We start from the raw sequence: 19,314 nt of genomic DNA, 5'->3' as shown, positions 1-19,314 counted from the left end.
AGTGCTCGCCCCTTAGGGATTACTCTGAGGGGGTGGAATGACTGGAGAAAACAAGATGCTAATTGTAGCCATTTGAACAAATGTCTGGGTGGGACCTGTGGACCAAGCTGGACTTCTTCTGTCTTTTCCCAGCTAATTAGGAGTGTTTTCATCTTCCAACATTATGACACCGAGAAGAACAGCTAAGCAAAAATAGACTCATAATGGGGTAGGAAGTGTATGTGGGGGGGAAATCATCTTTAGTTATTTCATTTTGATGTAGAAAAACTGTTTTTTCCACACCCTTCATGTAAATCCTTATTTGAAAATCTACCAACGGTCATCATATTTTGAGATGAGGAGAGGACTGGCTTTTGCTGTGGCAGAACTTGGGAGAAATGGGCATCCGAGAAGCAATGAGGATGCCTGTGAACACTCAGTGACCAGTCTGCTGTGTGCCAGGCACTGTGGTTAGGGAAACAGCTCCCACACTCTGGGTGCTTTCATTCTCATGGGTGTCTCAAATGAAATCGGACAAATAGGTAAACTAAGGCAATCCTCCTAGTAGTATAACAACTTTATTCATAGGCCCTCCTTCGTTTGTGCCAAAGACCCTAAGTGAGGGTGTGTCTTCCTTCTCACTGGCCTGATGGTACATCATGTGGATCTCCCTTGGCAAAGGCACGGCAGTCCTGACTGGGGGACATTTTAATGAGATGCTGGGTTAATAGTTGTCAGCTTTTCCTTATTCCGTCATTAGAGGGAGAAGGATCCTCCGGTGAAAAGATTAATCTGAAGCTAGGAGAAGTGGGCCGGCCTTCACAAGCCATCTCAATCGGGTTGTCTCTGATCACCCCTGACTTTGATTAGGAAAAGTGAGGACACTGGGAGTCATCCCCTGGCCTAGCTCAAGCCTTCTTCTGGGCTTAGTGGCTAAACAGAAGTGAGGGGCCCAGCCAAGCTGGTGAATGGGGCTAGGAGTTATCACCTTACTCTATAACACCCTTCAGAAGTGGGGTCTGTCAAAATGGGCAAAAGGATGGATCACAGAGAACGTTGGTTATTAACAATTCAGCCCAGTATTAATTTTCCCTGTAGGGGAGTCAGCGGTAGGTGTGTGTGGTTGGGAAGAGGCTATCAGGAAAGGTTTCCATGCAGAAGTTGGTGCCCGGGCCAACAGCAGTTACAGTAAGGAGATGGTCATGGCAAGTGTAAAGGCAGTGATGCAGGAGGAGGGGGAATGTTGTGTGAGAGGGACCAGAGAACACCAGATTGACTGGGTGGCCGATTGGGGGTGGGGTAGGTTGAGACTGGGAGGTGTTGGACTTTAAATTGGAGGCCAGAAGCAGTAGGAGGAAAGAGTCCACTGGTCAGATCTCTGCCCAAGGAAAATGAATTTGGGGTTAGTTTGTGGGCTGAATGGGAGTGGGGGCACAGTAATCGAAGTGAAGGTAGCAGGGCCTCGCTGAGAGTGCAGAGAAGGAGAGAGTGTGGGCTGAGGGAGAGCGTGCAAGTGTGGGACACCAGCGGGGTGGTGCTGCTCCAGCCCAAGGGGAGGGGCCTCCCGGGTCCTCCGGCCTTATTCTACATCCAGAAGCAAAAAGGAGAATGCTCATGACAAAACAACCCACAAAGACGATTGTGGTGTGTGGGATGACAATATTTATCGTGGAGGGTGAAGGAGTAAAGAAATCCCCCAGAGCACCTGTTGTCCTTCTGATTACATCAGCAATCTGCTGCGATATTTTGTGGCTTCCGCACACATTGTTCATGGGGAGGGGAGGGTGACAAACAGTATATTGGAAGGTCAGGCTCCAGTTCGGATGGGAAAGAGGACATAGCCTTATAGACTACTGAGAAGTCTTACCTGTCTGGAATACTTTCTTAGAGAAAGCATTAAATTCTAGTAGAGTGTTAAGTCAGTATCTAGAGAATTAGTATCTAGTAGAGTATTAAATTCCTGAGAGTTCTGGAAACTTGCTTGAATGAATTGAGAAGAAAGTTAGGAGGTGAGCACTTAAGAACATCCCAGGCAATGATAGACAGGGAATGTCTGACTACTGATTTGTGAAATGTTTCCAAAGCAGTTGTTGATGTATAATCAGACCCCCAAGAAAAACCCAAATCAGTTAACAAATTGTAAGCAAGGATTAAAAATGAAAAAGTAGATACGGCTTGTAATTTCACTCTGACGTGGTTAAGCAAGCCTTTCTTAAGGCTATGGGTTTTGTGGGTAGGGAACACCAGTGCATATTGGTCTCTTGGTAATGTGTTGGCGTAGAGAGTTGCCTGGACCCCTGAGGGGTTAAATAACTTCTAGTATGTGCCTGAGACAGGACTTAAACCCAGATCTGCCTTGTTTCCACTCAGAATGCAAACTCAAGGAGCTTTTAGTTGGTGTAAACCAGTTCCTACACCGAGGAGACCAGAGGAAGCCAGAAGCCTCTGGAGCTACAAAGCTTTTCTCTGCTCGACAGTGTAGTGGCTTGGTGGCGAGCATCTGTTGTGCGTTACTGTCCATCAAACACTGAGGACTAGTGGAGGGGGAAGAGAAATGGGGAAGAAGGAGCACCCTGAGAAGGTTGAAACCTGAGGCTGCAAGGACAGGCCAACACACGGTAGGAAAGTGACCGTGGAAGCTGCCATGTCGGAGGAGGGGGACATCGCAGTCTTGGAGCTGCCTGATGAAGTTAGGAGTGACCCTAGAGGAAACAGGTGGGGAGACCAGTCTAGACAGTCTGCATGCTGAACCCCAAACAGTCTGGATGGAGAGCGGGAGAGAATCACAAAGTCCTCCTCCAATAAAATGACAGACCGCTGGGGCTCCCCCTCAGGCTGCTGTTGGCCCCTGCAGACAGCCCCTCGGGCCCTGCCACACCCTGATTATGCACCCTAAGCATCATGGGACCACTGATGGGTTCTAGAGGTGGGTTCTAGAGCCAGTGGGTTCTAGAGGTGTTCTCTCGCCCACTTAGAGCAGGCTCCAGCTCGTTTCTCATTTGTATCCCTAGTGCTTTGCATATAGTAAATCCCTGACACCTGCTTGCTTTTTCATTGATCTGCTCATCGGTCCAGATATCTAAGAGGGAGGGTGCCAGGTACTTAAATACTGGCTCCTGCACCTTCTTGTTACTGAGAGAGGAGATAAGAAAACATCAGTGATCCCCAACTTGGGATTGGCCCCATGACCTGTATGAGAACAGTCTCTGTGCAGATGGAGGCCAGGCTTGGAGAAGGGCTGGGGAGGGAGCAGGGCAGTGGGGGCCTTCTCCTGTGCCTCCCAGCCCCGAGCTTCTCAGGGCTTCCATCCAGCTGCCACATGGATGTTCTAGACCCTCAGCCTGACCTTGGCCCTCCTGGGGCTCCTTACTGCCTCTGGGGTCTGGTGGGAACTACCTTTTCAGGCTCATTTTCCTGGTTACAGACTTGCTCCAGGCTCCCTCCTCATCTTTGCCTCCTGAAGTGTTAGTTCTTTCCAAGGCCTGTCACAGGAGCCACCTTGTGCGGGGAGATTTTTGCCTGTTAATGCTCCCTCTCATACATATGCACATATTTCCCTTTGGAGGGAGACATTCCCCACATAGATCCAGGCATTGCTCACAGATAATTGTGAGTTACTCCATATGATGGCAGCAAAGCAAATCTTACAATAAAGTGAGTCACACGAATTTTTTGGTTTCCAAGTGCACACAGAAGTTATGTTTACACTATAGTCTATTGTGCCTGAAAAAGACAAAGTATATGCCTTAATTTAAAAATACTTTATCGCTAAAAATGCTAACCATTATCTGGGTTTCAGCAAGTCGTAATTTTTTTTTTTTTTTTGCAGGGCAGTAAGGGTTAAGTGACTTGCCCAGGGTCACATAGCTAGTAAGTGTCAAGTGTCTGGGGCCAGATTTGAACTCAGGTCCTCCTGAATCCAGGGCCAGTGCTTTATCTACTGTGGCACCTGGCGGCCCCAAGTCATCTTTTTTGCTGGTGGAGGGTCTTGCCTCAATCTGGATGGCTGTGGCTGCCAAAGGTTGGAGCGGGTGGGACAGTTTCTTAAAATAAGACAGCACTGAAGTTTGCCCCATTGACTCTTTGTTTCACTTGAACACTTTAGAGGCCATTGTAGGGTTATCAATTGGCGTAATTTCAATATTGTTGTGTCCCAGGGAATAAGGAGGCCTGAGGAGAGGGAGAGAGATGGGTAGGTTGGTGGAGCAGTCAGAATACACACATTTATTGATTAACCATCTCTGGGTGAGATTTGTGGTGCCACCAAACAGTTAAACTAGTAACATCAAAGATCACTGTTCACAGATCACCACAACAGGTATAATAATGAAAAAGTTTGAAAAATGAAAATTACCAGAGTATGACACAGAAACAATGTGAGCTCATGCTGTTGGAAAAACGGTGCTGATAGACTTGCTTGACAAAAGGTTGCCACAAACCTTCATTTTATTTTAAAAAATACATTCTCTGTGAAGTGCAATAAAATGGGGGTCAGCCTGTGATGAGCTCCAGGCCCATCCAGCCCAGCCCATTGGATCCCAAATAAATGCCCATGCCTGACACACCCAGCCTTTGCTAGGAGGGCTCCCCATTACGGTCCAGTCAACTTTGGGACTCATCTAACACTAGCTCTACCCCACTGGCATCTTCGCTTTAATCGCTGACCATTGATAGGTCAGATCTAAATTGGCTTTTTTGCACCTTCCACTCTTTCCTCTTGGTTCTGCCTTCTGGGCCAAAGAGAACATGTCAGATCCCCTCACAAGGCGACTCTCCAGAGTTCTCCCTTCAGGCTGCACAGACCGACTTTGTTCAACTGACCCTCCTGTGATAGGCACTTGAGGCCTTTCCCAGTCCCGATGGCTCTCCTGTGGACACTGCTCTGCTTCACGTGTCCTTCTTACACCCAGAAGTGCCCAGTCTTGAGCACAGTCCCTCCTAGAGCCCAGTGGGACATCACCTCCCTGTGACTGGAAGCCCTGTCCCTCTTGAGGAAGCCTCTCCATCCCATGATCCTCCTTGGTCTCCACATTGCCACAGACTCCCATTGAGATCGCATCCCCCTAGGCCCCCAGAGCTTTTTCAGATGTGGCTGCTGCTCTGTGCCTCTCTGCCTGGTGTGAAGGTGATTTGCAAGGACAACACTTTGCACTTGTCACGATTGAATTCCTTCTTACTGGATTCGGCTCAGTGCTCTGAGAGCCACTTGCTTGAGTCCAGCTCTGCGGTTCAGTCTGTTAGCCATCCCTCCGTGCTTCATGCAGTCCAGACATTTGAAGAGCAGGGTCTTCTGTGACCTCTTCTCGAGGGAGGCTGGTAGGCTCCTGCAAAGCACCCTCTCACCCTCTTCCTCCGGGTCATGGCCACTCACCTTGTGACGAGTAGAACTAAATGTGTCCCAAGTGTAGGGAAATTAGCTAGAGTTTACTTAGAAACTAGCTTTAGCACCAAGCATTTACTAAAGCCTATTAGATGCTAGCAGTCCCTACACACTGCCCCAAGCTCATTGGTTGGTAGCATTCAAGTCCATTGATTCATGGGACTTGAAGGCCAGCCATGAATAGAATGTGTTGAGGTCAGAGTTCAGATCTTCTGGCAGGAACAAAGCTTTGTGAGGTAACTTCCTGACTCGGGGCTGACCTCTTGGTCAGCCAGGCTTTCTCAGCAGGGGGTACCCTGGAAGTCCTAAAACCCCTATTAATAATTTTCTCACAACCTCTTTCTTTGATGAGCCATTCCAGGGTTTTCTCTGATATCAAACTTAACTGGCCCATGTTGTCTCTACTTATTTGTAAAAGTTGTGCCTTACCCAGACAGGCACCGTGGGGGCAGGGCTGGGCCTGGATTCAGAAAGACCTGAGTTCAAAGCTTGCCTTTGTGATCCTGAACCAGTCACTTCACTTGTTGGCTTCAGTTTCCTTACCTGTAAAGTGGAGATAATGGCAGCCCTGTGAGGATAAAGTGCCCTGCCACCCTCCTGGACATCTCTGAGACCTCAGGGTCATCAATGCTGTGGTCCTTGGTCATCGTCTTTCAGTCATTCAGCCGAGTCTGACTCTTTGTGACCCAGGGGCACCGGCATGCCAGCCCTTCCATCCTCCGCTTCCTCCCAAAGACTGGCTCGTGCGGGTCACTCCCATGACACCGCCCCTCTTCTTCCTCCTCTGCCATCTCTTTTGCCTTCAGTCTTTCCCACCATTCATGTCTTTCCCTGTGAATCCTGTCTTGTTATGTGGCCAAAGGATTTAAGCCTCAGCTTCAGTATTTGACCTTCCAGTGAAGAGACTGAATTCATTTCTTTTTTTTTTTTTTTAGGCAGTTGGGGTTAAGTGACTTGCCCAGGGTCACACAGCTAGTAAGTGTTAAGTGTCTGAGGCCGGATTTGAACTCAGGTCCTCCTGACTCCAGGACTGGTGCTCTATCCATTGTGCCACCTAGCTGCCCTGAATTCATTTCTTTAAGCATTTTTTTCTTTCTCTCCTTTCCTTTCCTTTCCTTTCCTTTCCTTTCCTTTCCTTTCCTTTCCTTTCCTTTCCTTTCCTTTCCTTTCCTTTCCTTTCCTTTCCTTTCCTTTCCTTTCCTTTCCTTTCCTTTCCTTTCCTTTCCTTTCCTTTCCTTTCCTTTCCTTTCCTTTCCTTTCCTTTCCTTTCCTTTCCTTTCCTTTCCTTTCCTTTCCTTTCCTTTCCTTTCCTTTCCTTTCCTTTCCTCCCTTCTTTCTTTCTTTCCTTCCTTTTTTGTGGGGCAATGAGGGTTAAGTGACTTCCTCAGGGTCATACAGCTAGTAAGTGTCAAGTGTCTGAGGTCAGATTTGAACTCAGGTCCTCCTGAATCCAGGGCTGGTGCTTTATCTACTGCACCATCTTGCTGCCCCCAGTTTCTTTAAGTATTGACCATTTTGATCTCCTTGCTGTCTAAGGGACACTCAACTCTTCTCCAGCCCTACAGTTCAAAAGTATTGATTCTGCAGTGCTCAGCATATAGTCCAACTCTCACAGCCATACATTGCCACAGGAAAAAACATAGCTTTAACCTTTGTTGGCAAAGTGATGTCTCTGCTTTTTAGTCTGCTGTTGGCCAGACTTGCTGTCGTTTTTCTTCCAAGGAGGAAGCATCTTTCAGTTTTGTGGCTGTAATCATTGTCTGCAGTGATCTTTGAGCCCAAGAATACAAAATTGGACCCTGCTTCCATTTCTTCTCCCTCTGTTTGTCAGGAAGTGATGGGACTGGTTACCAAGATCTTCAATTTTTTGATGCTAAGCTTTAAGACAGCTTTTGCACTCTCCTCTTTCACCCTCATTGAAAGGCTTCACTTTCTGTCTTCAGAATGGTATCATTTCTCCCGGCACCCTCAATTCTGCCTTTTGATTTGTCTAGCCTGGCGACTCACATGATGTACTCTGCATATCAGTTAAATCAGTGAAGGGACAGTATGTAGCTTTGGCATGCTCCTTTTCCAATTTTAAACCAGTCCATTGTTCTGTGTTCAGTTCCAACTGTTGGTTCTTGGCCCGCATGCAGGTTCCTCAGGAGACAAGTAAGATGACATTGTCCCATTGTCCTCCCATCTCTTGGAGGACTTGCCACATTTTGTTGTGATCCAGATAATCAAAGACTTTAGTGGAGTCACTGAAACAGAAGTAAATGTTTTTCTGGACCTCCCTTGCTTTCCCATAATCCAGCCAGTGTTGGTATTTGGTCTCTAGTTCCTCTGCCACTCTGAGAAGCAGCGTGCTCTTCTGGGAATTCTTGGGTCCTGAATTGCTGAAGCCTTGCTTGCAGAATCTTAAACATAACCTTGCCATCATGAGAGATAAGTGCAGGTGTTTGGTAATTTGAATGCTCCTTGGCATTGCCCTTCTTTAGGATTGGGACATAAACAGAGCTTTTCCAGTCCAGGGGCCACTGGACTGGCATATTGAGTGTAGTAGCACTTTAGCGCATCATCTTTTAGGGTTTTAAATAGCTCGGGTGGGATTCATCACCTCCACCAGCCTTATTGTCAGCAGTGTTTCCTCATGCCCTTGTGACTTCATTTTCCAGGATGTCTGGATCTAGGTCAGTAACCAAGCCATCATGGTTATCAGTGATGTTAAGATCTTTCTTATAGAGTTCTTTTATGTATTCTTTCTACCTCTTCTTTTTTTGTTGTTCTGCTACCTCTTAATCTCTTCTTGCTTCTGTTAAGTCCTTACCATTTTTGTCTTTTATCACACATGTTTTTTAAATAGTATTTTTTTCCAATTATATATAAAGTTAGTTTTCGACATTCATTTTTGTAAGATTTTGAGTTGCAAATTTTTCTCCCTCCCTCCCGTCCCTCTCCCCTTCTGAAGCCAGCAAATTATCTGATATAGGTTATACATTACAGTCATGTTAAACATATTTCCATATTAGTCATGTTGTGAGAAAAGAATTAGAACAAAAGGGGAAAAAAACAAGAAAGAAGAAACAAAACCAACAAAAATGAACAGAGTCTGCTTCAATCTGCCTTCTAATTCCATAGTTCTTTTTCTGGGTATGGAGAGCATTTTCCATCGTGAGTCTTTTTGGAGTTGCCTTGGATTATCGTATTGCTGAGAAGAGCTAAGTTTGTCACAATTGATCATCACATGATGTTTCTGTTATTGTGTGCAATGTTCTCTTGGTGTGATGGTCCTAGGTAACCCTCTAACGGTGCAATGCCCTCACGAAGTAGGGGCTCTCTTACTACGTCACAGGACACAAGCCTTTTCAGATCAAAGACTGGCTAAGTATGAAAGTTCAGGCCAAGTTGAACGTATGAATAAAGAGCTTAAGAGTATGATTGGCAAATTATGTACTGAAACCCATTTGAAAAAGGTCTATCTAGAAAACTAAAAGCTTCTTCCATTTACTAGTCTGGGAGATAAATTAAGGGAAAGGTTAAGTAGGGGAGATTTATGATCTAATATCCAATTTTTAATCTCACAGTTTGGTGTTCTCTTGGTTCTGTTATTGTGTGCAATGTTTCACTCAGTGTCAGTCCACTTAAGTCTTTCCAGGTTTTTCTGAAATCCACCTGCTCATTATTTCTTATAGCACAATAGTATTCCATCACATTCATATATCACAATTTGTTCAGCCATTCCTCAATTGATGGGCATTCCCCTGATTTCCAATTCTTTGCTACCACAGAGAGAGCTGCTATTAATATTTTTGTGCACGTGGGTGCTTTTCCCTTTTTTATATCATGCCATTTTTACATGAAGCTTTTGCTTGATATCTTTAATTTTCTTGAAGAGATCTCTTGCCTTTCCCATTTTAATTCTTTTCTTCTACTTCTTTGCATTACTCACCTAAGGAAGCCATCACTCTTCTCGCTAGTCTCTGGCATTCTGCCTTCAGTTGGGTAGAGCTTTCTTTTTGACTTTTCACTTTTGCTTTCTTTCTTTCCTCGGCTATTTGTAAAGCTTTCTTACTCTTTTTCTTTGGAAAGCCTTTTGTTGCTGCCTCCTGCACAATATTGTGAACCTCTGTCCACTCTGTCTGTCAGATCTGGTCTGAAAAGACCAAGCAAAGTCCCATCACCCCTTCCCTTTTTCAGGCCCTTTTTTCCAGGTGATTCCTTGGAACTAGAGAAATTCATGGTCCTCCAGCATGCTCTGCTGCTGCCTGGTTGGTTCTGAAGTGTGTGTGTGTGTGTGTGTGTGTGTGTGTGTGTGTACATGTGTGCGTGTGTGTACGTGTGTGTGTGTACATGTGTGCGTGTGTGTGCTTTAATTGGGTACATTTTCTCTTTGAATATGTGTAACAGACACTTTGACAAACTTGTTCTGATGATGTGGAACCCAGACCAGAAGAGCTTTGCTCCCTGCATCCAAATGGCTGAAATTTTGCTCTTCTGTTTGGGAAGGACCCTAAAAAGTCCATGCAGATAACGCTGGTCTCTTTTACCAAAACCCCACGACCAAGGGGATGAAGGTATGAGGGTCTATTTTCAATGAGGAGAGGCCGACTTGTAGTAATCAGGTAAGAGACAAAGCCTGCTTTGTCTCCTCCCAGCGTGAAGTCATAGAAATGAAAGCCTTCCCTGTGGGCCTCTGTGGGCCTAATGTACTAATAACTGATTATCTTCCTCATCTGAGACTCGCTCTGAATATCAGAGGGCCAATTATATGTTGCCTTGAGAATGCCAGAGAGAGCAGATTCTGTGATACAATTAATAGATGCTGGCTGGACACAGCAGGCTTGATGCTCTCCTGACTTTTTCTTCTCTGGTTTGTGGCTGAAATTTTGTTTTGCAGAGATGGAAACAAACAGCCACACGATCACATGGCCCCTTCTTCCTCAGGAGGTGCTGTTGTTAATAGATATGCTTGGCTGAGCCAGTGTTCAGCTGAAGAATTAAATGATACCTTTAAATTAAAAACCTTGGTGAAGCTAATCAGGGGGAACCAAGCTGTGGACGGGCTTCTGTGTGAGAAGGACCCAGGCTGGCTGTGAGGAGACCAGAAAAGCTCTTTCTAGCTTCGTAGTGAAGACAGGAATGATGTTTGCAGGCTGGGCTTGGGCCAGCCGGCCTGGGGAGTGTGATGGGGCAGCCTGTGTCTGCGTTCTGAACCTGAAGGAGAAACCACGTGGGGGAGGAGCAGTAGCTGCTTTGCCTTTGTAGCCCCCAGCAGGAGGAATGTTCAACCAGTGCTGCTTGTTTGTTTTGGGGTCTGACTTCACTTTGTCACTCCTGCCAGTTATGTGAAGTTCACATACTGAATTACCCCTTACCCCTAAGAGGGTCCAAGTTGGAAGGAGCCTCAGGGCTCCTGCGGTAGTGTCCAGCTCATATAGAAATGGGGGTCACAAAACCTTACCGAAGGATCCCTGTGGGCTGTGTGCTGACCTAGAAAATGACATAGGGGCATTGTTTGCATTCTGTCGTCGTATTTCCCACTTACATTTTAATCGGGGTCAGCAGCTTGGCCCTGGTTTGACACCTCTGGGCTAGTCTAATTAGCACCTCAGGGGGACACACATTGTGGCATCCCTTGCGAGTGGTCATCCAGCCTTTGCTGGAAAATCTGCAATAAATGAGAACCAAGTCCTAGGATCTCACGCTTAGAAGGTTGCATCTTGACCTTGAGCCTCAATTGACCTCTGTTCCTTCTCCCCATTGCTCCTCATTCGCAGACTGAGTCACTTACAGCTTTCCCATGACACCTCTCAGGTACTTCAAGGCAGCTGCGCTCTTCCTCCCCCAGGCTGAACGTGACATCCCTTGCCATCCTGAAGGCCCTTCCCTGGAGGCTTTACAGGTTTTATCAGTTTGATTTGTTCTGTGGTGCCCAGAACTGAACATATACAGCATTCTAGACCTACATGTATTTGGGAACAGTGGCTGGACCTGACTCCGCCCCCTCCCCCCCACCCAAAAATCATCCATGCCTCAGTGATCAAATTTTAATGGTACCCAGTGGTGTATCCTTCGAATGTCAGACGGTTCCGAAGAAGAGAAATGACTGCAGACGGTGCTTGTTTAGCAGAAGGCAGCAGATGAGGCAGCAGCAGTAGCTCCTGACCTGTTGCCCTTTACATTGCCGTGAAGTCTTTTTTTTTTTTTTTTTGGTGAGGCAGTTGGGGTTAAGTGACTTGCCTAGGGTCACACAGCTTGCCATAAAGTCTTTAGGACAATGGTGTCTCCGAGTATCTTCAGGGATGTCCTTGATGAAAACATGAAGAAGGACAAGGCCGCCTCTCCGACACTGTTTCCTGTCAAGGTCCACAGGCTTGTACTCATCAAGCTTCCTGAGACACATGGAGGATGTGAACTCCCCCATTTTTCTGGTTTATTGGTTTAAAGTATTTTATGAGGAGTCAAATGTAGCCTTGAAGGCTGTTATCAGTCGCTTCCCACCTGTGTAACCAACCTGTACATCACTTGGATGCTGTGGCAGCAGGAACTCTAACAGGCACTGTGTCCATTGGTCTGTCTGCTACCATGGCCATGAGGGTCTGCATGGCAGGGGATGGCAGGAGGCCGGGCAGGCTGCATGCCACTGAGCATAAAGACAGCCACACACCCACACAGCACCAGGGGCAGCAAACCACATGGCCTTTGGCCTGCTCTGACCCTTATCTCCTTCCCACACTGTCACCTATCTTGCAGTTGACTCCTGCTCCTACTTCAGGCCTTGCTTTCCACCACAGGTCTTTCGGCTCTGGGGTCTGTGCCCTAGTTCCTCACTTTAGCATCTTCACTCTTCCAGAGCCCAGGCTTCTGCCAGCCTGTAGAACTTGTGCAGTGAAGGTGGGGTGACTTCTCTAGAAAGGAAACAAAGCAAATCAGAGATGTTTGCCAGCATTGTGTAAAGGGTGTTCCCAGATGGCATTGGCCTTGGAGTACCATAGCAGTGCACCAGACACCATCTACCATGGAAAAACAAAGTGCTTCGACGCTGTTGGGACAGCCCATTTAGTTAGGCGACTTTTGGACACAGATACTAAATACAGAAGAAACAGGGTAGGATTGCCCTTGGGGAGTGACTTTGGACTTTCAGTGGTTTCATGATGCTTACTGCTCGCTGCAAATGCCCCGTCCCCTTAGCCCTGAGATTTTCCTAGTGATGCTACAAGGCTGCAAATCCCAGAGCCTGATTTTGTAAGAGTGAAGGACAAGTGACCCAGAGGGCCCGAGGCACAGTGTGCTCTGAAGGAGACTTGCTCATGAAATGATACAGGAAGCATGAGCAGAAAGGAGGCTGGGGAGCCAGCACACAGACTGGAGTGTGGTTTGTGGGAGGGCGCATCGAGGGATGGCAGTCTGCATGGGCGGAGGGAAATGATGGAGCCACCCAAGCATTCCATTTCCAATGGTTTCTCATAGGCCACCTGCTGGTGTGGTTAAATTGTCCTTTCACTTGAGATCCTGTTTGCTTTTTAGATTGGAAAAGAGCACATGAAGACATTCTAAATTATGAATGAACCTGGTGCTTTAATTAGCAGCTGCAGCCGCTGGAGCTGTGGACGCGGCAGCAGAGAAGATTGAGAGATTTTAAGGAAATTAGCTGTTAATTAGGATTTTATGAGGTAGTGAAACAGACGATGTACAGTGATTGCTTCTGTCCTCACCAGAGAGGAAGGCAATGGTCGTGACTTTTTTTTTTTTTTTTGAATGTACAACCTCTGCAGAACGACTCATGCGCTTCTAGAACCCCTGCCCTTAGGGTGTCATCTCAGTGTGGGTTTGACTTTAGGAAATGGGGAAAATAGAAGTTCTCCATCCTTGCTCTGTTTTCTCAGCTTTGAATTGTGCACATGCTGTCTCCCTTGTGAGCCCCTGGAGATCAAGGCTTGCTTTTGGTCTTTGTTTCCCCAGCACTTCAGACAATGTCTGGCATACAGTAAGCACTCAATAACTGCTGATTCTAAGTTGAATACATATGAGAAGGAAAGTTCCTGGCTTTTCTCTTGAATGAATGTTTGCAGTGAGAAGAACAACAAAGCAAGATGGAAGCATTTCTTGGGTGCTTGCAACACCCAAAAAGCCTTAAGAAGATGGAGGCCAAAGTTTTGTCTGTGAGGGCGGGTGTTGGGTGGTATCTGAATCAGGTCAGCTCTTGTCCTGCCACCGAGCAGATCCTTCTGTAACATGAAGGAGCGAGGCTTGATCTGTCCCATTGTCACCAGCGGGCCAGATGCCAGAAAGACATGATTGGAGGCCCCCACCAATTGGGGAGGGAGAAGGAGCCAAGGACCTTGAGTCATGCCAGCACTGCCTCAGGCTTGGTCCTGCACCCGAGAGCTGAAGAGACAGCTGGGAACAGCTGGACTGTAAGCTGTGCCAATGTGGCCCCAGTGTGCCACTGGGTAGCTGTGCCCTCTGCGGGCTCTTCTTCAGCACATGTGGGAGGCTGCACTGGTAACAGGGACACAGACTTTAGGACTGTGATGGCTCTGGCTGCGGATGGGATGAAGGAGGAGGATTGAGCTGGGAAAACAGATCCGATGACTTAGAGGATGATGGCGTTTTGGGGAGGGCACCTTGGTTATTTCTAACAGTCCTATGTTTATTAACAACCAAGATAATGGCGAATGTTCTCCCCTAGTCCCTATCCTCTTGATGCAGTGCTGTTCTTTGCTCTGCCTTATGCTGCCATCTCCTTTTTTTCATGCCCAGGGGCAGAACCATAGATCTAAATCTGGGAGGAACCTCAGCTGGTCTAGTCTGGTCCAACCCCTCTGATTCCCTAGAGACTGGCTCAACTGCTCATGGCTGCCTAGGTAGTCTGTGGTGCCACTGAGATTTGAACTCAGGGCCAGTGGCTCCCGGCTCAACCCTCTTTCCATTGCCCTGTGCTCCATGGGTCATTTCCAACAATGGCCAGGGAATCCTTGCTAATTGGTCTTGTTAGATTGGAGCTTTCACCCGTTTATGATGTGTCGGTGGAAAGAATTCCCCCACACATCTGTGGACACCCTTCTGGTGCCTCTGCCAATTGCACTCTTCTCCTTAGAACTGTCGCAGTCAGATTTACTGTGAAGAGGGGAGGGCGGTTAAGTATTTCAACAAAGCTGAGGACAGAAACTTGACCTTGTTTGACTCCTGCCAATAAAAAACTGACTCTATTTTGTGCTAGTGACATGGGGGAAGTCTTTCTTCAAGCAGTCTGCAAGCTGCTTCCAGTAGGTCTAGTCTTTGCCCTGAAGGAGATAAGAGTTGAACATGAATGGCAGCAATACAAGGGGTAGGTGGTATGGTGAGGATGCCAGCCGTATGGGCAGTGCCAGCAAAGCGTGAAATTTGCAGAGTGGGGGAGGAATAACTTAAGACCGATATGCCTAGGAAAGACATAAAAGAGCGGGTCTTCCGGTTGCAGGGAGTGGACAGAGGCAGGAGAGCAGGAAGTGTGTTGAGCTCATAGGTGAGCAAGGTGTCCACATTGGCCATTGTGCGGGGTTTGGGGATTGAACCAAGGCAGGTTGGGGTCAGATTGGGAGGGGGCTGGGAAGGTCAGACTAATTAATGTAGGCAACAAGAAGCTGTTGGAAGATGTTTTGAATTGGAGAGTGACATATTTAGTGCTTTAGAACGTAAGGCTGGCGGTAGAAGAGAACCCTCCTGGTGCAGGCAAAGAGAGCAGGGGAGACTTGCAGTCTGATTTAGGGGTGAGGCAGTAAGGCCCTGCACGGGGCGCTGACAAAGGGGAAAGAAGAGGTAATCCTTCCCTATTTGGCAAGGACTGCTGGCAGTAATTAGGATGTGAGCAGCATCTTACACCGGGCTTGTATGACACCACAAAGAGCTCAAGGTGGAGGTTGGCCCTGCTCAAAAAAAGTAGAAGAGACTCAGATGAGTGCCTTCCTTGGCTCTGATGGGGGGTGACTTCCGTGAGGAAGGGGTAGCAGTGGTCACAAAAGAGAAAAGGGTTAAGGCCAGTCACATGAAATTGAGACAGACGTGTGTGTGAACAGAACCAGGGGGCAGTGATTGCCCAGAGCTTGTGTGCCAGGTGCTGCCCTCCCAGGGGAGTGGCCTGATGACGTTCAGAAACTCCTTTCCATTTCGAGGGGACTCCCTGGTCCTTCAGCAGAGTCTCTGAGCATGCACTCCACAGGTACAAACTCTGCCTCCTGCAGCGTGGAGTCTCCTCCCTGTCCCGTGGACGGGACGTGCCTTTCTTGTTCCCGCTGCCTCCCTGAATCCAGACCCTCCCTTGGAGGAAGTCTTCCCCGTCCACTCTCGCCCGTATTAGTGGCACGGCGTCAGCAGGGAAGCACTTGGTGCCTTAGATCACCATTTCACCGTTCTCTGTCGCGTGTGTCTGATCTCCTCCAGCAGAACTGTGAGCTGTGTGAGGGCGGGCATCCTGCTCCCCATTCCACCCGATGGAGTGGTGTGGTGCTGAGCACATAGACGAGCATCAGCAGACACTCGCTGAGTGGAATTGGATTGGTCACTGATTTGTAGACTTGGTGATGAGTCCCGCTTGTCCCCTAGCTAACTGTGCTGCTTTGGGCTTGTCCTTTCCTGTCTCTGGGACTGCGGAGGGTAGATCGCTAAGCGCCCTTTCAGCTCCGACACCTGTTTTATATGACTTTGCGCAGACGGTCTTTCATTTGTGTGGCTGTACCCCTTTCTGAAGAGAAGTTTGCTGGGGTGCGGTGGGCCCTGCAGTGCCCAGCTACCAAGCTGGCGGGCGTGCTGAAGGCTTTTAGAAGCCACTTTTCAGTCATTTATACTTCCAGATGTCTTGTAATTGGCAAAGACTCAACAAAGACTGAGCCTTTGGTTCCCGACGGCTTGTGTTCTCAGCCAGCGCTGTTTGTCACTCACTCATAAGGGTGCCACGGGTTATTTCTTCTCAGTTTGGGCCACTCCTCTTATGAACCTTCTTTGTAGCAAAAGCAAAGCATCAGGCATCCCTGACAAATAGTGTACACACCATTCCACACCAAGGCTCCCCACCTCCCCAAGGGAAGAGAGAGGTGCCTTTACTTGGCCTTCTCTAGAGCCAAGGTTGTTAGTTGCAGTTGCCCCAAGGATTAGGTTTTGCTTTTCTTCATTTACATCATGGTAACTATTTTTGGTTTGATTTAGTTTGCTGTGCACCAGCTCAGTCACAGCTAACCAGGGTTTTCTTTCATTTTTTCTGATCTAGTAAATATTCCATTGCATTTGGGGGCCGTACTTCCATCCGTCATTCCCTCATTGATGCACATTCGCTTTGTCTCCAGTGTGTTTGGTATCACAGAAAGTGCTGCCGCAGACATTTTGGCCTCGGTGGGACCGCTCTCTCTTTCTCTGGCCTCTCTAGGCTGTGTAGCTGTTTGTGGGATCTCTAGGTCAGAAGGTTTCTTAATATTTCTCTCTTCGTTCCAAAATTGATTCCATAGTGGTTGGACCATTTTGCGGCTTGATCGACAGTTTATTACTATGGTGGACCTGTCCTTGGGCTGCTCTTTTCCCCTCAGGACATATATAGGGGTATAGAAAATTGGGCCCAGTGTGTCTCAGGACAAGATGCTTCCTCCTTTGTTCATCAGCCCCTCCCCACCTTCTTTATGACACCAGAATTTGACAGGAGGGGTCTTTGCACACTGGTCATCAAGGTCTCCAGAGTGTGCTAGGAGCTGGGGGGCGGGACGGTAATCAGGCGCCTTTGTGAAGCAGCTCTCGGTACCCATGTTTGTTTTTCCTTCTTAGCTGAAAGGTCACAAATACAGTCCAGGCTATAATGCAGACGTGGGGGACAAGTGGATCTGGCTGAAATGAAGCCTTTCTCCCTTGGAAGAAGCAGCCGGAGTAATTACAGAGCCCGGACAGTCCAAGAACCAGTCACCAAGGAGATGAGCCTCCAATTATGGGAGAGACAGAGGGAATGGGCTCCTCTGTGCCCCCCGCGATGAGGACCGCAGGAGGGGAGCAGCTTTCTTCTATGACCCCGGGCAGTGTCGGTCTAAGAAACTAAAAACAAAAAACCCAGAATGTCCCAAACCGGCCAGCAGAGCCAGAAGCACCTTCCTTCCATTGCCTCGGTCTCTGGCTTCTGTAGGGTGTGTATTTTGCTTCCTCATCCTTCCAAGAAATAAAACCTTTTGTGTGGAACTCCCTGAAGTGTGTGTGTGCATATGTGTGTGTGTGTGCGTGTGCGTGTGTGTTCCTGCCCCTGGATGGCTGGGTATATTCCACTCCTTGGAGCACTGGGGTCCTGCCTCTCACTCACACAGTCCGGCAGCTGTAGCAAACAAAAGCCCGAAGAGAACAGACTGAAAGGGGCAGGGAAATGACCGCCGGGTGACCTGGCGGTGCGTTTGTCTTTAGAAATTTTGGTCGGCTTGCCGCTCTCCTCATTCTTCCTCTGATGGCCGTTTACTGGCTCAGATTGTCAAGGCTGGAAAATGCAAGGGGAAAGTAATAATGAGCACCTTTGAGTCCCACCGGACAAAAGCCTGGTGGTGGATTCGTTCCGCCCGGCCTTCCCTCCTGCTCTGTGATGCCAGCCGAGGTGCGGGCAGAGAGAGCAACCCCTGAGCTGGCGGATGCTTCCGAAGGCAGTGCCGAAGCCATCTGAAAACAGGCCCGAGGAAGCCGAGTGACCCGCATCCCCAGTTCAGCTCCCAGGAGGTGACCCTGCAGCTCCCCGGCCATTCTGGAGTCGGAGGCCATATTTAAGTGGTTGTAATTTGGCATTTCCCACAAGGAACTGAGCCCTTGAATAATTAAATGGAAATGCTGCTGGGCATCGGGCCAGTCACCCAGGGCCTTCGCTTCCCAGCACCCCCATTTGGACTTCAACTCCCCCCCACAAACCCATTATGAGCAGAGGCAAAAGAAAGACAAATCTCTTTAATTATCTTCAGGCTGTGCCTGGTGCTGCCTCCTCTGCAGGGACCCCCTTCTTTTCCTAGTCACCAGCAAGTCAGGGATGTGATGGAGTGGGGGTCAGGATGACTTTGGGGAGGTCGCATGCCCGCCCACTGTCCCGACCCCCTTTCATGGCGTTTCAGGTCTAAACCCTGCGGCCACTGTAAACGCTGGTTTTTCACAGGATTTGTGTCCAAGCCCGAGAGCAGCCGCGAGGTTTGTTATTTGGAATTGTAATGTTTTGTTTTCTAGTGTTTTCTTTTATAGGCTTGTGGGCAGAGACAGAGACAGGAAAAAACCTTCCATGCTTTTTCTTCCAATTGAAATGCTGCACCAGAATCACAGCCCTTCAGGGTTGGAAGGGCGTGCCAAGGTCAGCCCTCTCCCCCCCAAAGAAACCCTCCCTGCGAGCCCTCCAGAGGCTGGGGGACTCGCTGTCTTCACAGCAGTCGGCTCCCTCCTGGGCAAGCTTCTTACATCAAATCGGGCAGTGCCCCCATTTCTCCTTGGTCTGCTCTTGGGGGCCACACCAAACAATCTCTTCAAATACTTGATGTCAGCTGGGAATCCATTCCTCCTCCCCTAGAGCTTACTCCAGGGGAAACACGCCCGCTCCATTCACCAGCCGAAACTTGAGTCCCTTCCCCACCCCAGCTGCTTCCCTCTGAATGCTTTCCAACATGCTGCGACAAGAACTGGGCACAGGCCTTCCCGTGTGGACCATCCCTTCCTCATTTCTCCATTTCTGTCTCCATGCAGCCAAACTTGCATTGATGGCTTGGCTGCCGGGTGACAGTGTGGCCCGCAGCTGAGCTGGTGGTCCTCTGACACCCTCAATCTCTTTCAGCCAGACTGCTTTCAGCTAGACTTCCCCCATCTTTTATTTGAATGTAGTAGTAGGGATCCCCTTTCTTTTCTTCCTTCCTTCCTTCCTTCCTTCCTTCCTTCCTTCCTTCCTTCCTTCCTTCCTTCCTTCCTTCCTTCCTTCCTTCCTTCCTTCCTTTCTTCTCTCTCTCTCT

General features: G+C 48.3%; 1 protein-coding gene across 1 annotated transcript in view; it reads left to right on the top strand.

The window, feature by feature from the left end:
- Nucleotides 1-17,536, top strand: part of NDUFA10 (NADH:ubiquinone oxidoreductase subunit A10) — a 47,801-nt gene extending 30,265 nt beyond the window's left edge. Inside the window, exon 10 of the mRNA XM_044005453.1 lies at nt 17,135-17,536. Within this exon, the coding sequence (XP_043861388.1) occupies nt 17,135-17,203 (69 nt within the window). The 3' untranslated portion in view covers nt 17,204-17,536. The remainder of the gene's footprint in view (nt 1-17,134) is intronic.
- Nucleotides 17,537-19,314: the final 1,778 nt, after the last annotated feature.

Source organism: Dromiciops gliroides, chromosome 4, assembly GCF_019393635.1.
Source record: "Dromiciops gliroides isolate mDroGli1 chromosome 4, mDroGli1.pri, whole genome shotgun sequence".
NCBI classification, from domain to species: domain Eukaryota; kingdom Metazoa; phylum Chordata; class Mammalia; order Microbiotheria; family Microbiotheriidae; genus Dromiciops; species Dromiciops gliroides.
The sequence above is the reverse complement of the archived record's forward strand: the minus strand, read 5'-3'. Positions and strand labels throughout refer to the sequence as shown.